At 42.2% G+C, this 15271-nt stretch overlaps 1 protein-coding gene across 3 annotated transcripts in view; it reads left to right on the forward strand.

Annotated features, from left to right (window-relative positions):
• Window positions 1-15271, forward strand: part of fgfrl1a (fibroblast growth factor receptor like 1a) — a 357680-nt gene that overhangs the window by 292241 nt on the left and 50168 nt on the right. For all 3 annotated transcript variants that reach the window (XM_068029362.1, XM_068029372.1, XM_068029353.1), the window contains exon 4: window positions 8420-8509. In XM_068029362.1, the coding sequence (XP_067885463.1) occupies window positions 8420-8509 (90 nt within the window). The remainder of the gene's footprint in view (window positions 1-8419; window positions 8510-15271) is intronic.

The raw sequence follows: 15271 nt of genomic DNA on the forward strand, positions 1-15271 counted from the left end.
GTCTATACCTGTCAAAGCTGGTTGCAGCATTGAGTTTGATGTCTTCCAGGAGTTGATTCAGTTGTTGTTAAGAGCACAAAGCCCCTTGGTATGATTGTTCAAGCCTGACTTGATTGCATTGCTTTTCCCTAATTTCAGTGTTTTTATTTTAATTTCCAACCGCAACCCCCCCCTCCCCACCCAACCCCCTTACTCAGCACCCTTCACTTGTCGAGCAGGAGTTGCCTTAATGATGCATGTTGATCGTTTCATCCATCGCTTTGAAGTGCGTTCAGGTCTTCAGTTAGAGTTCAAAGGTCGACGTGTTTATTTATGCAAAGCTGGATCATCTGTGAAATGGGACTTAGAAGGCCCCCTGACTTCAAAGGGTTCAAATCTGGCCTAGCAAAGTCAAAGCAGAGACTGATCTTGCGTTAAAATATTAAAAGAAAGTTTGTGGCTCTGTCTTGATACGGGTCATTTCAGTTATTAAAGAACACTTTTAATTGGTATCAAAATCATGTCAGGTCTAATTGAATTAAGTAGTAATGGCCTCAATAATTTGCTCTTAAGCTTTTGAAGAGTTCTGTATAAATTGTCCGTAAATAAGAATGAGCTCATCCCTCTTTGTCCATTCTGAATCTCATTCTGGGTGTCTGCACCATCAAAAATCTGGACAGGTTTCTTTTGGGGAGGGGACTTCAGGCGAATTGCGCGCAAAGTTGGATCTTTAGAAGATCAAAGCAGCTACAGCAATTCAGTGCACATCAAAGCTTTGGCTGCAAATCAAGTTGTGTTGAAAATCTAGCCAGTGCTGAGAGGTAACGAAGAATGAAACATAAGGGGAGCAGTTTGTTTTTTTTCCACCCTTCGTAAACAAGTCAGTTCTTTCAAGGTTTGGCACAAAAAGTTTGTTTTCTAGTGAAATTGTTCTCATTGTTGTACGAAGATAAAAACTGACAGAAAGAACCTGAAGACGAGGAGCATCGATGGCTATGTCACATTTTAAAACTGTGAGCCTTGATTTTATAGCAGCGTTTATGTACTGAGAATAGACAGTTAAAAATTAACATTTGGACTGTGACATGAAAAGGAACTGACAAATGTTATGTTTTCTTAACAATCTGTTAGAGTATAAATGTGATTTCACTTCAAACTTTTTTAAAATTTAAAGATGTGTTTTTCACCATTAAAGGAAGACTTGTATTTATACAGTGCTTTTCACAAGCTCAAGATGTCCCAAAATGAAGTACTTGTATAGTTACTGCTGTAATCTAGGAAAACATGGTAGCTAGTTTGCACCAAGCAAGGTCCCATAACAGCAATGACCAGATAATCAGTTCTGTTTTTGTGGTGTTGGTTGAGGCTTAAATATTGGCCAGGACACTGGGGAGAACACCCCTGCTCTTTTACGAAATAGTACCAAACTAAAATCTTCTTCGTTCATCTGAGAGGACAGACAGGGCCTCAGTTTAAGGTCGCATCTGAAAGATAGCACATCTGACAGTGCTGAACCCCTTGGATGTCCTTAAAGCCTCCCTGAAAAAATGTGACATCTCCACTGATTCGTGGAAATCTCTTGCTCGAGACCACCCAAAATGGAGAAGAAGCATCCGCGAAGGTGACAGCCAGTTTGAACAACTGCGACATGACCAGGCAGCGACCAAGTGTAAACAGTGGATGCAGCATTCGGAAATTCAAGCATCCCATTCACTCTCCTCATCAAACACCACCTGCCCCACCTGTAGCAATGTGTGGATCTTGAATTGGACTATTCAGTCACCTAAGGACCCACAACCCTGGAGTGGAAGAAAGTCATCCTTGTTCCCAAGGGACTGCCTAAAAAGAAGAAGAAGAAGAAGACTCCCTTGGAGAGCCAGCCTAGATTTTGTGCTGAACTCAAACCTTCTTACTCAGAGGTGAAAGTGCCACCATTGAACTGCGGCTGACGCCTTGAAAGCAAGGAGCTGAATGGGGCAGGAGCTCGCAGATGGTTGCCCGCTTAAGCAAGAGATTGTGCAAACAGTGGTAGGGATCCCCTCGTCCAGTCTGGCTTTTGAATGAGCTGCCAGAAATGTATATCAAAATTCTATTTTTGAAAACAGAATTCCATTTTTTTTTCTGTGTCTTATGATGTGGAGACATTAGTTATGAAGAAACCCCAGAAATTAAGGCACAATCCCATCTCTGCCACTGTCCTACCCTGGTCTGATATTAGATTAAACAAGAAGGTAGAAACTCTGGAGCACAGCCGAAGAAGATCTAAGGAAACCAAAAGAAAATTAGATGCATGAGAAAAGGGATGACAAAAATATGCTTTGAAACTGGTTGGACAAATGAGTTTAAGTTTCAACATCTTATTTCCACACAGCAAATTACAATAAATCATCTCTGGGTCTGGGCAAATTTACGGGTCCAGATTTAATGTGTTTTTTGTCATGGTCATACGAACATACAAATTAGGATCAGGAGTAGGCCATTCGGTCCCTTCATGCCTGCTCCGCCATTCGATAAGTATTGGCTGATCTGATTGTGGCCTCAACTCCACTTTCCTGTCTACCCCTCATTACCCTTGATCCCCTTGTCTATCAAAAATCTAATTAATTCAGCCTTGAATAAATTCAATGACACAGCTTCCACTGCTCTCTGGGGAAGTGAGTTCCAAAGACGAGCAACCCTTTGAGAAAAAAACAAATTCTCCTCATCTCTGTCTTAAAAGAGCGACTTTTATTTTTAAACTGTGTCCCCTGGTTCTAGTCTCTCCCACAAGGCGAAACATCCTTTCAGCATTAACTCTATGAAATCACCTCAGGATCTTGTATGTTTCATAAAATCACCTCTCATTCTTCTAAACTCCAATCAACATGTTCAATCTTTCTTCATAAGAGAAGCTATTCATCTCCAGAATTAGTCACGTGAACCTTCTTTGCACTGGTTTTAATGCAATTATATCCTTTTTCAAATAAGGAGACCAAAATTTTACACAGTACTCCAGATGTGGTCTCACCGACGCCCTGTACAGCTGCAGTAAACTTCCCTACTTTAATACTTGATTCCCCTTGCAATAAATGCCAACATTCCATTTGCCTTCCTAATCATTTGCTCTACCTACATACTAACCTTTTGTGATTCATAGGCGGACAGTTGGCAAATGGCATTCAATGCGGAGAACAGTGAAATTATACATTTTAGTAGGAAGAACATGGAGAGACAATACAAAATAAAGGGTACAATTCTAAAGGGGGTGCAGGAGCAGAGGGATCTGGGTGCATAAGTCATTGAAGGTGGCAGGATAGGTTGATTGCACAGTTAGTAAAAGTGTCCTGGGCTTTATTAATAGGGGCATAGAGTACAAGAGCAAGGAAGTTATGTTGAACGTATATAAGACACTAGTTCAGCCTTAGCTGGAGTTTCGCGTCCAGTTCTGGGCACCACGCTTTAGGAAGGATGTGAGGGCATTAGAAAGAGTGCAGAAAATATTCACGAGAATGATTCCAGGGACGAGGAACTTCAGTTATGAAAATAGATTGGAGAAGTTGGGACTATTCTCCTTGGAGAAGAGAAGGCTGAGAGGAAATTTGATAGAGGTATTCAAATTCATGAAGGATCTGGACAGAGTAGATAGGGAAAAACTGTTCCCACTCGTGAAAGGATCAAGAATAAGAGGGCACAGATTTAAAGTAATTGGTAAAAGAAGCAAAGCAACATGAAGAAAAACTTTTTCATGCAGCAAGTGGTTAAGGTCTGGAATGCGCTGCCTGAGAATGTGGTGGAGGCAGGTTCAATTGAAGCATTCAAAAGGGAATTAGACAGTTATATGAAAAGGAAGAATGTGTAGGGTTACAGGGAGAAGGCGGGGAAGTGGCACTAGGTGAATTGCTCATTAGGAGAGCTGGTGCAAACACAATGGCCGAATGGCCTCCTTCTGTGCTATAACAATTCTGTGATTCTGTGATAAGTATCAGGACACCCAGATCCCTTTGTACCACCAAGTTCTGCAATCTTTCTCCAATTAAATAATATTCTGCTTTTCTATTCTTACTACCAAAGTGGACAAGTTCACATTTTCCCACATTATACTCCATCTGCCAAATCTTTTCCCACTCACTTTATCCATATCATTTTGTAGATTCTTTACCTCCTCTTGACAACTTACTTTCCTTCCTATCTTGGTGTCATTGTCAGACTTAGCTACCATACATTCTGTCCCTTCATCCTAGTCATTGGATATAAATTGTAAATAGTTGAGGCTTCAGCACTGATCCCTGTGGCACTCCACTAGTTATTAAGATTAGATTTTTTTTAAGATTAGAGATACAGCACTGAAACAGGCCCTTCGGCCCACCGAGTCTGTGCCGAACATCAACCACCCATTTATACTAATCCTACACTAATCCCATATTCCTACCAAACATCCTACCAAACATCCCCACCTGTCCCTATATTTCCCTACCACCTACCTACACTAGTGACAATTTATAATGGCCAATTTACCTATCAACCTGCAAGTCTTTTGGCTTGTGGGAGGAAACCGGAGCACCTGGAGAAAACCCACGCAGACACAGGGAGAACTTGCAAACTCCACACAGGCAGTACCTGGAATCGAACCCGGGTCCCTGGAGCTGTGAGGCTGCGGTGCTAACCACTGCGCCACTGTGCCGCCCTACCCAAAAATGCCCCATTTATCCCTACTCTCTGCTTCCTGTAGGCTAACCAGTCCTTTATCCATGCTAATATGTTACCCCCTTCACCATGCGCTCTTATCTTGAAGTAACCTTTAATCTGGCACCATATCAGATGCCTTTTGGAAATTGAAATACACCACATCTACAGGTTCCCCTTTATCCTCCTTGTTTGTTACTTCCTCGAAGAACTCTAATAAATTATTTAAACACGATTTCCCTTTAACAAAACCATGTTGACTCTGTCTGATCCCATTATGATTTTCTAAGTATCCTACTATAATGTCCTGAACAATGGATTCTAGCAATTTCCCTATGTCAGATGTTAGGCTAACTAGCCTATAGTTTCCTGATTTCTAGCTCCCTCCTTTCTTGAATAAAGGTGTGACATTTGCTATTTACCAATGCACTGGGATCCTTCCAGAATCTAAGGAATTTTGGAAGATTATAACCAAAGCCTCTACTATCTCTGCAGCCACTTTTAAGACCCTAGGATGCAGGCCATCAAATCCTAAGGACTTGTCAGGCTTTAGGTCCAATAGTTTTCCCAGCACCATTTCCCTGGTGATGGTGATTATTTTAAGTTCCTCCCTTTCAACTCTTGATTTTCAAGTATCTTTGGCAGGTTTTCTAAATTTTCTACAGTGAAAACAGGCACAAAACACCTGTTCAATGCCTCTGCCATCTCCTTTTTTCCATTGTCAATTCCCCAGACTCGCTCTCTCGAGGAACAACTCTAGCTTTAGTTACTATTTTCCTATTTAAATGCTTGCGTAAACTCTTATCTGTTTTTATATTACTAGCTAGTTTTCTCTCATATTCTACTTTCTCCCTCTTGATTTTTTTTTGTCATTCTTTGCCGGTTCTTAAAATTTGTCTGATGCTCTGCCCTACCACTAATCTTTTCAGATTTGTACAGTGTTCCTTTTAATTTGATACTATCCTTTCTTTCTCACAGGGATAAATCTTCGCTGAAAGTTATTAAGTATCTCCTTAACAGAGTGCCACTGCATCTCTACTGTCCTACCTTTTAACCTAGTTTCCCCATTCACTTTAGCTAGCTCTGCCTTCATACCCTTGTAATTACCTTTATTTAAGTTTAAAACACTAGTCTTAGACCCACACTTCTCCCCTTCAAACTGAACATGAAATTCTATCATATTATGATCATGTTATAAACTCTTGAGCAGCGGGATGTAAGTTTGATTATGGCTTCCTGATCCCAGCCTTGTCGCAGAGGAGAGGGGCCAAATTATGGCCAGACACTTTCCCAAGCCACAGAAGAATTAACAGGAGAACTGTCTGCAGGGCCCTGATATCCCTCTTCCAGTAACTCTTGCAGAGTGGCATCCGTAGGAGAGCAGGTCAACTACACACTTTTGGTAGAGTGTGATCCGTTAACAAATGGGACAACAAACGAGAACGTTACAAAAGCAAAATACTGCAGATGCTGGAGAGAAACAGAGTTACTGGGGGTATTTTACCAGCCCTCTGGATTCGGACTAGGAGGCTGGAGGATTGGTAACATGGTGGTGAAAGGCCAATGTCTTTCCACCACCACGGAATATTTTGAATGGTGGGAACAACCGCCTATTGGACAGAGGCAAGTGGTCAATTAAGGTAATTAATTGGCCTATCAATGGCCATTTTAAGCCCCTGTTGGTATTTTACCAGTTTTAGAATGGCCCCCGCCACATGAGAAGACCGCCGGGTGCATCGACGCAGTGGCTTCTTGGGGTTGGGTGGGGGGGGTGGGCACTTCTTTTCCTGAGGCTCCATGTCTCACAGAGTTGCTGCCCGACGGCAATGAGACCGCCCATCGTGTCTCCATTGCCACTGCTAGAGGATTCCCTCCTCTGAACGTCAGGGCCTGCCTGCCTGGCCACAAAATTAAGGTGCCCCCACCTTCTCACTGAAGCCTCAGCAGCAGCCACCTCTATTGGTGGCATTGCCAAGGCTGCAGAGTTGCTGGCCCTCTGATTGGCCCAGCAGCTTGGAGAGACAGGCCATCGTCCTGAATTGGATGGCGGTCCCGGCGATGGCCTCTTAATTGGCCACTGGTAAAATCCCCTCCGCGGTCCTGGCATTCGGCCATGGGAGCTCAGGATCTACATTTGCTCCCGGCGGTGAAATCCCTGCCAACGTTTCAGGTCTGTGTCTGATGAAAGGTTATCGACCTGAAATGTTAACTCTGTTTCTGTCTCCACAGATGCTGCCTGACCTGCTGAGTATTTCCAACATTTTCTGTTTTTATTGTAAATGAGAGCTTTACATTGACAACTCCTCAGCTACCAAGATTTGACACCATTTAGGGCAAAACTCAGTATAGCAATCAGTGCAGTAAAATTTCAATAATTCTGAAGAGAGAAGTTATTAGAAATTTTTTTTAAATTTTTTTAATAGCAACTTCAAAATAGGCTGATAATTTACTTACGAAAATGAAAGCCTTGAGTTGTTTGTTAAAGATTAGCTGATAGTGAAATGTGATTTGATAAAACCTGGCATTGCTTTGCTGTTGATTCCAAAAATAAGTATTGTAATTACAAAATAATATGTTATTATAATATTAGTTTCTAGTAATGTATTTGGATTTTACTCCAAATTTAGTGGGAGTTCACTGACGCACCAGGCAGTTACAAACAGTTCTTAATTGCAAGAAGAACAATAAAGAATTTTAACATAGATTTATGGGGGCCATAAACGTGTGGCTATTCCTGCAACTTCCTGCCGTAACTTCAGTGGGAGTGACTGGAATACTGGAAATTCAACCAGGATCCACATATCTTATGCCTCCCACAAGACCACTGAAGTAAGAGCTTGGCGCCAGGAGCAGGGACTCTCTAGGTCGGGAGCCCCAGCACAGTGACAGATATGGGGCCACCTGCGATTGAAGTCTGGACCCAAAGATGAGGTGCACACTCTTCTTTTCATTTATGAAATGGAGTTCCCTGACATGGGAGGTCATTGGGTAGGGTATCCTTTTCCCCTTTCTGTGGTGGGGTACCCGGCACCTTCTCCAGTCTCTTTGGCTTAGGGACTTCAGATGCATTCACCAACCCCTTAAAACTCAGTACATACCCTGCAAATTTATGCTTTGATATGCCCACCCCCTTCAATAGATTAGTTTTATGTTGTTAAATCTCCCTAAATAAAATTTCAAAATTCTGATTCTTAAATCCTTGCCTTTTTGTGTCAATATTACTTACAATTTTGTTTAATGAGCTCCTCACCAAATTATATCCTGAGTTGAACACTTGATATCAACAGGTTTGTTTATATCAATCTCGTGACATCAGTGGAACAGTCCATTAAGAGCAGAAGGAGAAACACAAATGTTGAAGTAAAATTCAAAGTACACATTGAGGATTTTAAATCTTTTGAACATGATCACTTCATGAATCAATTCAATATTGGTCCAATTTTTGCCCCTTTTCTCTACCTGTTTTTTTTACCTCTCCAACTTCCCTTCCTCAGGAAAGCCTACAAGCTTGTAAAGTCAAGTTTTCCATCACCTAACTACTAATTTTTGATTCACCCTGTTTCCTGCACCCTGGTGCTTCATTAAGGCTTTGCAATAAAAATATTTTTTGCAGTTTAAGTTGGATGATTTTTATTTTTAATAAGAACCAGAAGATTAAAAAAAAATTTTTGTAGCCAAGAAATGCTATGTCAACCGGAATCTTTTAAGTCATGTTTGATGTATCATCTGCCTTCCAGTTCATATTTGCTAAATGGTTCCTTGCTTAATTTATTGACAGATGATTCAAGCACAGGAAGGGATGGACAGAAGCTGCCTCAAGGATCAAATGGGGAATATACAAATGAAGATCCTACAGGAAAGCAATGGGGTATGATACCTTGAATTCTCACAATGCCCAAAGTACTAACATAATCAAATATTTCTTTCTATCATTACATTTGAGTTGGAATGAGTTGTATATTATACTGTTGGCAGCTCTGATGAGGCAGGTCTATGACTTCCAATTGCTTATTGTACAGATGTTGTATGAGAGTAAGTTTGTACCTTTGGATGCTGTAACTGGTAGCAAAGCTAAGTGAGTGGAACTTCAGCAGGTGATACAGTTGCCTGGTGGGTAGGTGCAGAGTGAAGTGTGTAACAATGTGATTCGTGGTTAATGACTAACACTATTCATCTTCTCCCCTCCTTCAATCACATTGTATGTACAGACAAACAAGAAGCTGGTCTTTTAGCATGAGAAGTAGGGATTTGTACCAGGTTAAGTGCATTGTGTAGTGTGGTACTGAGTCATATGACCAGTTCACCCCCTGCTCAATACTTATTTGCCCAATCTCAGCTGGCATTGCAGTCAGATCTCTTTTTTTTCTATTTCATTCATTGTGATGTGGGTAATAAATAGCAAATCAATATTTATTGCCAATTCTTAGATGTCCAGAGGGGATTTAGAGTCACCCATACACCATGGGACTGGAGTCACGGGTAGATCAGATTAGGCTGGTAGGTTCCCTTCCCTGAAGGACAGGAGTGATCCTTGAATTTATACAGCAATCCATTATTTTCATTTTCTGTGGAAGCCACAAATTACCACATTTATTGAATTCACTTTCATAACTTGCCTTGATGGGATTTGAACACACAAACCATCTGGGCTGCTATGCCACCACCATAATAACTAGGCTACTGCAATGTTTCATTGACCCTGGACTAGGGAGAGGTAAAAAAACTGGATGGGGTTCCTGCTTTTTATATCTAGTAACTGCCTGTGTGTGCATGTGTGTGAGTGCACGGGCTGAACTTTGTTTTCCCGTAGCAGCCCGCACACACGGGCCTTGCACCACTGTGATCTTGAGTCCAGCGGCTCATTAAAATATGCAGGGCGGCTTCCCCCCACATCCTCCAATCATGTAGCAGGGGCAGCTGTGAACAGCCTCAGCTGCCTCTGTGCAGGTGTTGGTGCCATTTTTAAAGGGCTGCCAGACCTGCCCAGAGACTGCAGAACTGAACCCCGTACCGCCGTCCCACTGCACCGCAAATTAATATTCGCCCTGTTCCCCCTCCACCAAAACACTCAAATTTTAGAGTTGACCCCTCTACCCATCAAGTGCACAAAGTGCAGAGGTCACCCCTCTCGCTCCTACCCTCCCCCTACACTACAAAGGCAGAATTGACCCCTTTCCCCCCTGCACTACACTAAAAATGCAGAGCTCCCCCTTCCCCACCTCAGCGGTGTCAGCTTTCCATGGGTGGGAAAGTGAAGGTGCGTGAGTGCCGCCGTCGCACGGAAGATTCCAAACTGCAGGAAAGATTGCAGGGAATTGTATTTAAATATATTCCTAATCTTTATTTAAATATTTAAAGTCGGGTCCCATCGACGAGCAGCGGGGGTGGGGTCTGCCATGGAGCCTCGCTGCCGCTGGGAAGAGCGGGCCCAGCAATTCCGGTGTTGGGCTCTGTGGCGGGCTGCTGCCACTCTGATCATCCACCCCCCTCCCCCCACTCACGGAGCCCGACGTCGGGGGCTTAACAAAATTCAGCCCCATGTGTGTATCTGTACATATGTGTATATTTGCCAGGTGAAGCTATAATTGTCGCTGGGTTATCAGCTACACTCATAAATGAAGAATTACATTATATGCTTAATGGTACAGTTTTAAAGAGTGTGCAGGAACAGAGGGACCTGGGAGGTGCAAGTGCATCGATCTTTGAAGGTGGCAGGACATACTGAGAGTGTGGTTAGTAAATCATATGGGATCTTGGGCTTTATAAATCGAGGCCTTGAGTACAAAAGCAGGGAAGTTATGCTGAACCTTTTATAAAGCTCTTGTTAGGCCCCAATTGGAGCATCACATCCAGTTCTGGTCACCACACTTTAGGAAGGATGTGAGGGCCCTTGAGAGGGTGCAGAGAAGATTTACCAGAATGATTCCAGGGATGGGGAATTTTAGTTACAGGGTTAGGTTGGAAAAGCTGGATTTGTTCTCCTTGGAACAAAGGAGATTGAGGGGAGATTTGATAGAGGTGTACAAGATTATGACAGGCTTAGATAAGTTAGACAAGGAAAAACTGTTCCCATTAACTGATGGTAGAAGGACTCGAGGGCACAGATTGAAGGTCTTGGGCAAGAAATGGAGGGAGAATATGAGGAAGAACCTTTTTGTGCAACAGATGTTAATGAGTTGGAACTCGCTGCCCACAAGGGTGGTGGAAGCAGAGACAATCAATGACTTTGAAAGGAAATTGGTTGGCCACTTGAAGGAAAGAGACTAGCAGAGTTTATAGGGATTAAGCAGGGGAGTAGGACTGACTGAATAGATCCGTGGAGAGCCAGCATGGAGTTGATGGGCCAAATGCCCTTCTTCTGTGCCGTAAATGATTCTATGACTCGATGACATTACTGCAAGTAAAGAAGAGAAATGGAAAATAATTGAGAAAAGTGGAAGAGTGCAATAGAGAAATTGAGTTACCCTTTATTGTTGAAAAAAGATCATAACAATAATATGCTAGAACTAAAATCTAGTGCTGTATTCACCAAATTATCAGACTTCTGCCAGTTGAGCAAGATCACAACACTGTTAGTCACAGAAATATATCTGTGGATTTGGATTTCAGACTTAGTAAACAGCTCACTGATGACTCCAATAATTGGTTACAAATCAGCTGTTTGATTTTGCTGCATATCGACTGCCATCTGTATTTTCATTCAAATAAAGAAAATGAAACAGTGAAAATATAATTGATTTGGTAGATAGAACTGACAGGTGCTACCAGCAATTCTGGCAGCATCAGTACAGAGAGTTACTGATAAAGGCCCTGAAATTTCTCCAGTCTTGATGCCAGTGGTTACACTTGGACGTGCCTGACCCCGTTAGCATAGGAGAGGCGGGTGCAGGTGCTACTTTAGATGCATCTCTGATGCCTGCTCAGTGCCCACAGAAACTTCAGCCCCCACTCGCCCTCGCAAGGAAGGACTTTGCAGAATCCTCCTGCTCCGGCACTGTTCCAATTGGTCTCCAGAGCAAGGTAACAGATACATGATTGTTTTTCAAAAATTGTTGCCTGTTAGGATAGGGTGCTTTCCTCATCTGGCTGCACTGCATTGGTGGGGCCTATGTACCCCCTTGTAGAAGCATCCAATCACTGCCACCACTGCTACAACACTGAACTCAACTGAGGTTCAGGAATGGAAAGCCCCAGGTTAGGAAGTCCCCACTACTGGTTCTGCCTTCTGACTGTCATTTGCACTGCCATTAGTGATTGCAAAATTCTACTCAATGAAAGACATTGAGATATTTTTCCAGAAACATAATTGCAACCACGTGTTCACTATTTCCCTGGGGGTCCCACTACTCTCCCACCAGAGTCATGGTAGGAGACTTGTAATTTCAAGATCAAACTAATTATATTCTGCACAATAAAGTGTAATTTCAAGATCAAACTAATTATATTCTGCACAATAAATTTTTAACAAACTCTTGTTTTCCATTCTATTTTGTGTGGAATTGTTCTCTTCACATTGAACAGTATATGATATGATATGAGTTGGCTTTTCTCAGATCTCTATCCCATTTTCATTCCAATTTGCTCCCTTGCTCTTTTCCTCCTGAAGATTGTGAACTTCTGACATCCTGGGTTACCGTTCAATGGATGCCAGAAGCTCCCTAGTACCACACTCAACTAGCGGTTAAAGAAATAGCATGCAATTTTACGGTGCCTTTCACAAGCTCAGGGGTCATGAAAAGTCATTGGCAAACAGGATTAAGGACAATCCCAAGGCTTTTTATACATATATAAAGAGCAAGAGGGTAACCAGGGAAAGGCTTGGCCCACTCAAGGACAGAGATGGGAATTTATGTGTGGAGCCAGAGGAAATGGGCGAGGTGCTAAATGAGTACTTTGCATCAGTATTCACCAAAGAGAACGACTTGGTGGATGATGAGCCTAGGGAAGGGAGTGCAGATAGTCTCAGTCATCTCATTATCAAAAAGGAGGAGGTGTTGGGTGTCTTGTAAGGCATTAAGGTAGATAAGTCCCCAGGGCCTGATGGGATCTACCCTAGAATACTGAGGGAGGCAAGGGAAGAAATTGCTGGGGCCTTGACAGAAATCTTTGCATCCTCATTGGCTACAGGTGAGGTCCCAGAGGACTGGAGAATAGCCAATGTTGCGCCTTTGTTTAAGAAGGGTGGCAAGGATAATCCAGGAAATTATAGGCCGGTGAGCCTTACGTCAGTGGTAGGGAAATTATTAGAGAGGATTATTCGGGACAGGATTTACTCCCATTTGGAAACAAACTTATTAGCGAGAGACAGCATGGTTTTGTGAAGGGGAGGTCGTGTCTTACTAACTTGATTTAGTATTTTGAGGAAGTGGCGAAGATGATTGATGAAGGAAGGGCGGTGGATGTTATCTATATGGACTTTAGTAAAGCCTTTGACAAGGTCCCACATGGCAGACTGGTACAAAAGGTGAAGTCACACAGGATCAGAGGTGAGCTGGCAAGATGGATACAGAACTGGCTCTGTCATAGAAGACAGAGGGTATCAGTGGATGGGTGTTTTTCTGAATGGAGGGATGTGACTAGTGGTGTTCCACAGGGATCAGTGCTGGGACCTTTGCTGTTTGTAGTATATATAAACGATTTGGAGGAAAATGTAGCTGGTCTGATTAGTAAGTTTGCGGACGACACAAAGGTTGGTGGAGTTGCGGATAATGATGAGGATTGTCAGAGGATACAGCAGGATATAGATCGGTTGGAGACTTGGGCGGAGAAATGGCAAATGGAGTTTAATCCGGACAAATGTGAGGTAATGCATTTTGGAAGGTCTAATGCAGGTGGGAGGTATACAGTAAATGGCAGAACCCTTAGGAGTATTGACAGGCAGAGAGATCTGGGCGTACAGATCTGTTCAAAACATTCTGTTTTAAAACCTGACCTCAAGAAAGAGTTACATTGACCTTGAAAGTGGTACAGCACAGATTCATTAGAATGATGCCAGGCCTAAAAGGTAAAATTATGTTTGTATTCTCTTGAGTTTAGATGCTTGAAGAGCGATTGAATCAATATCTTTAAAATGATAGAAAGATTTGATAGGGTAGATGCAGGGAAACCAGTTCCTCTGAGCAATAGGGGAAATTGTTAACATCCTAAACCCTAAAGGAGTGAAATCAGGAAGCACTTTTAACACAAAGGGTAGTGAAAGTCTCTCTTCCCCCAAGGGGCTATGAATGTTGGATTAATTGAAATTTTCAAGACTTGAGCTCAATAAGTGTATCAAAGGATATGTAACAAAAGCAGACAAATGGAGTTGAGAGAAAGACCAACCATGACTGAATTAAGGGGCTGATTGGGTTATTCCTGCTCCTATGAGAGCACGTAATTCAACACAGTGAGGAACTTCCAAATCTTTGCAACTCCTCAACACACCCTGCAGTACATTTATTCACTAAGCAACCCTCAGCAATTTCTCCTTTATTTTCTAGTCATTTTTTAATTGGATCCTGGTGCAGTAACTTTTAATTTTTAAAAAGCTGATTTGTTCTTCTGGAATATAAGAATTATTAATGAAGAAGTACCCCCTCGGTCTCATTTATTAGTAGTGTGAACAGTAGGGAACATAAAGCAGCTCTGTAAAATTCCAAAATAAAAACAGAAAATGCTGGAAATACTCAGCAGGCGGCATCTGTGGAGAAAGAAACCGAGCTAACTTTTCTGGTTGATGAGCTTTCGTCACAGATGCTGCCTGACCTGCTGAGTATTTCCAGGGTTTTCTGTTTTTGTTTCAGATTTCTGGAATCTGTGGTATTTTGCTTCTGTAGAATTCCACCTGGCCCTTTCCAGAAGGCCAGAGCTCCCTCCATTTGTCATCATCAAAAGTTTCCTAACACCAGGCGCGTTTTCAATCCAGTTGACTAATTACTGCTAATTTGTCTTAGTATCCCTTAGAACTCCGATTATCAAACACCTTCTAAAATTCCAGGATTTTTTTCCCACCAGTTAGTTCTTATCAAGTGCTGCCTCCTCAAAGATTTATAGAACCATTACCACTTCTGATTTATTTCCTCTAAATTCATGCTGACTGCTCCTTTTGCTCTCTGTGCTCTTTAGATGAAAATTGATATCATTTGTAAATGCTCTTGAACGTTTTCTCCACTACACATGGTGCTACCTAGTTTATCATTCAAGATTCAAGTCTCACTCTATTTTGAAGTATCAAGATAACTTTGCCGTCCTTTGGTTGTCAGGTAGAGCTCCTGTATTTCTTCAGCTCCTTAATATGTTAACCAGAATTATTCCCTATTTCCTTTTTTGTTTCCCTGTGGATTCTAGGGTTTATTTTTCTTGGCCAAGCTGGCTACTGGACCCATCCCTTGGGTTTCTTCCTGACACACATTTTATTGACCTCTGCATATGTTATAGATTCCTGAGTAAAAATGTCTGGATTGGGAATTAGTCACCAGTCTTTGTTTGGAAGGAATTCATTGAAACGTGTCTGCCATTTCCTGATCTTCCACAATATTTCTCTCCAACTTGAACTTTAAAGGACTTAACTGGCTTCTAACACACTGTTTGCTGCATATATAACTGAGTTTTTATGCTCCCTCTTGCTGCTCCCACAGGGACTGTGGGCTGG

Source organism: Heterodontus francisci, chromosome 1, assembly GCF_036365525.1.
Source record: "Heterodontus francisci isolate sHetFra1 chromosome 1, sHetFra1.hap1, whole genome shotgun sequence".
Lineage (NCBI taxonomy): Eukaryota > Metazoa > Chordata > Chondrichthyes > Heterodontiformes > Heterodontidae > Heterodontus > Heterodontus francisci.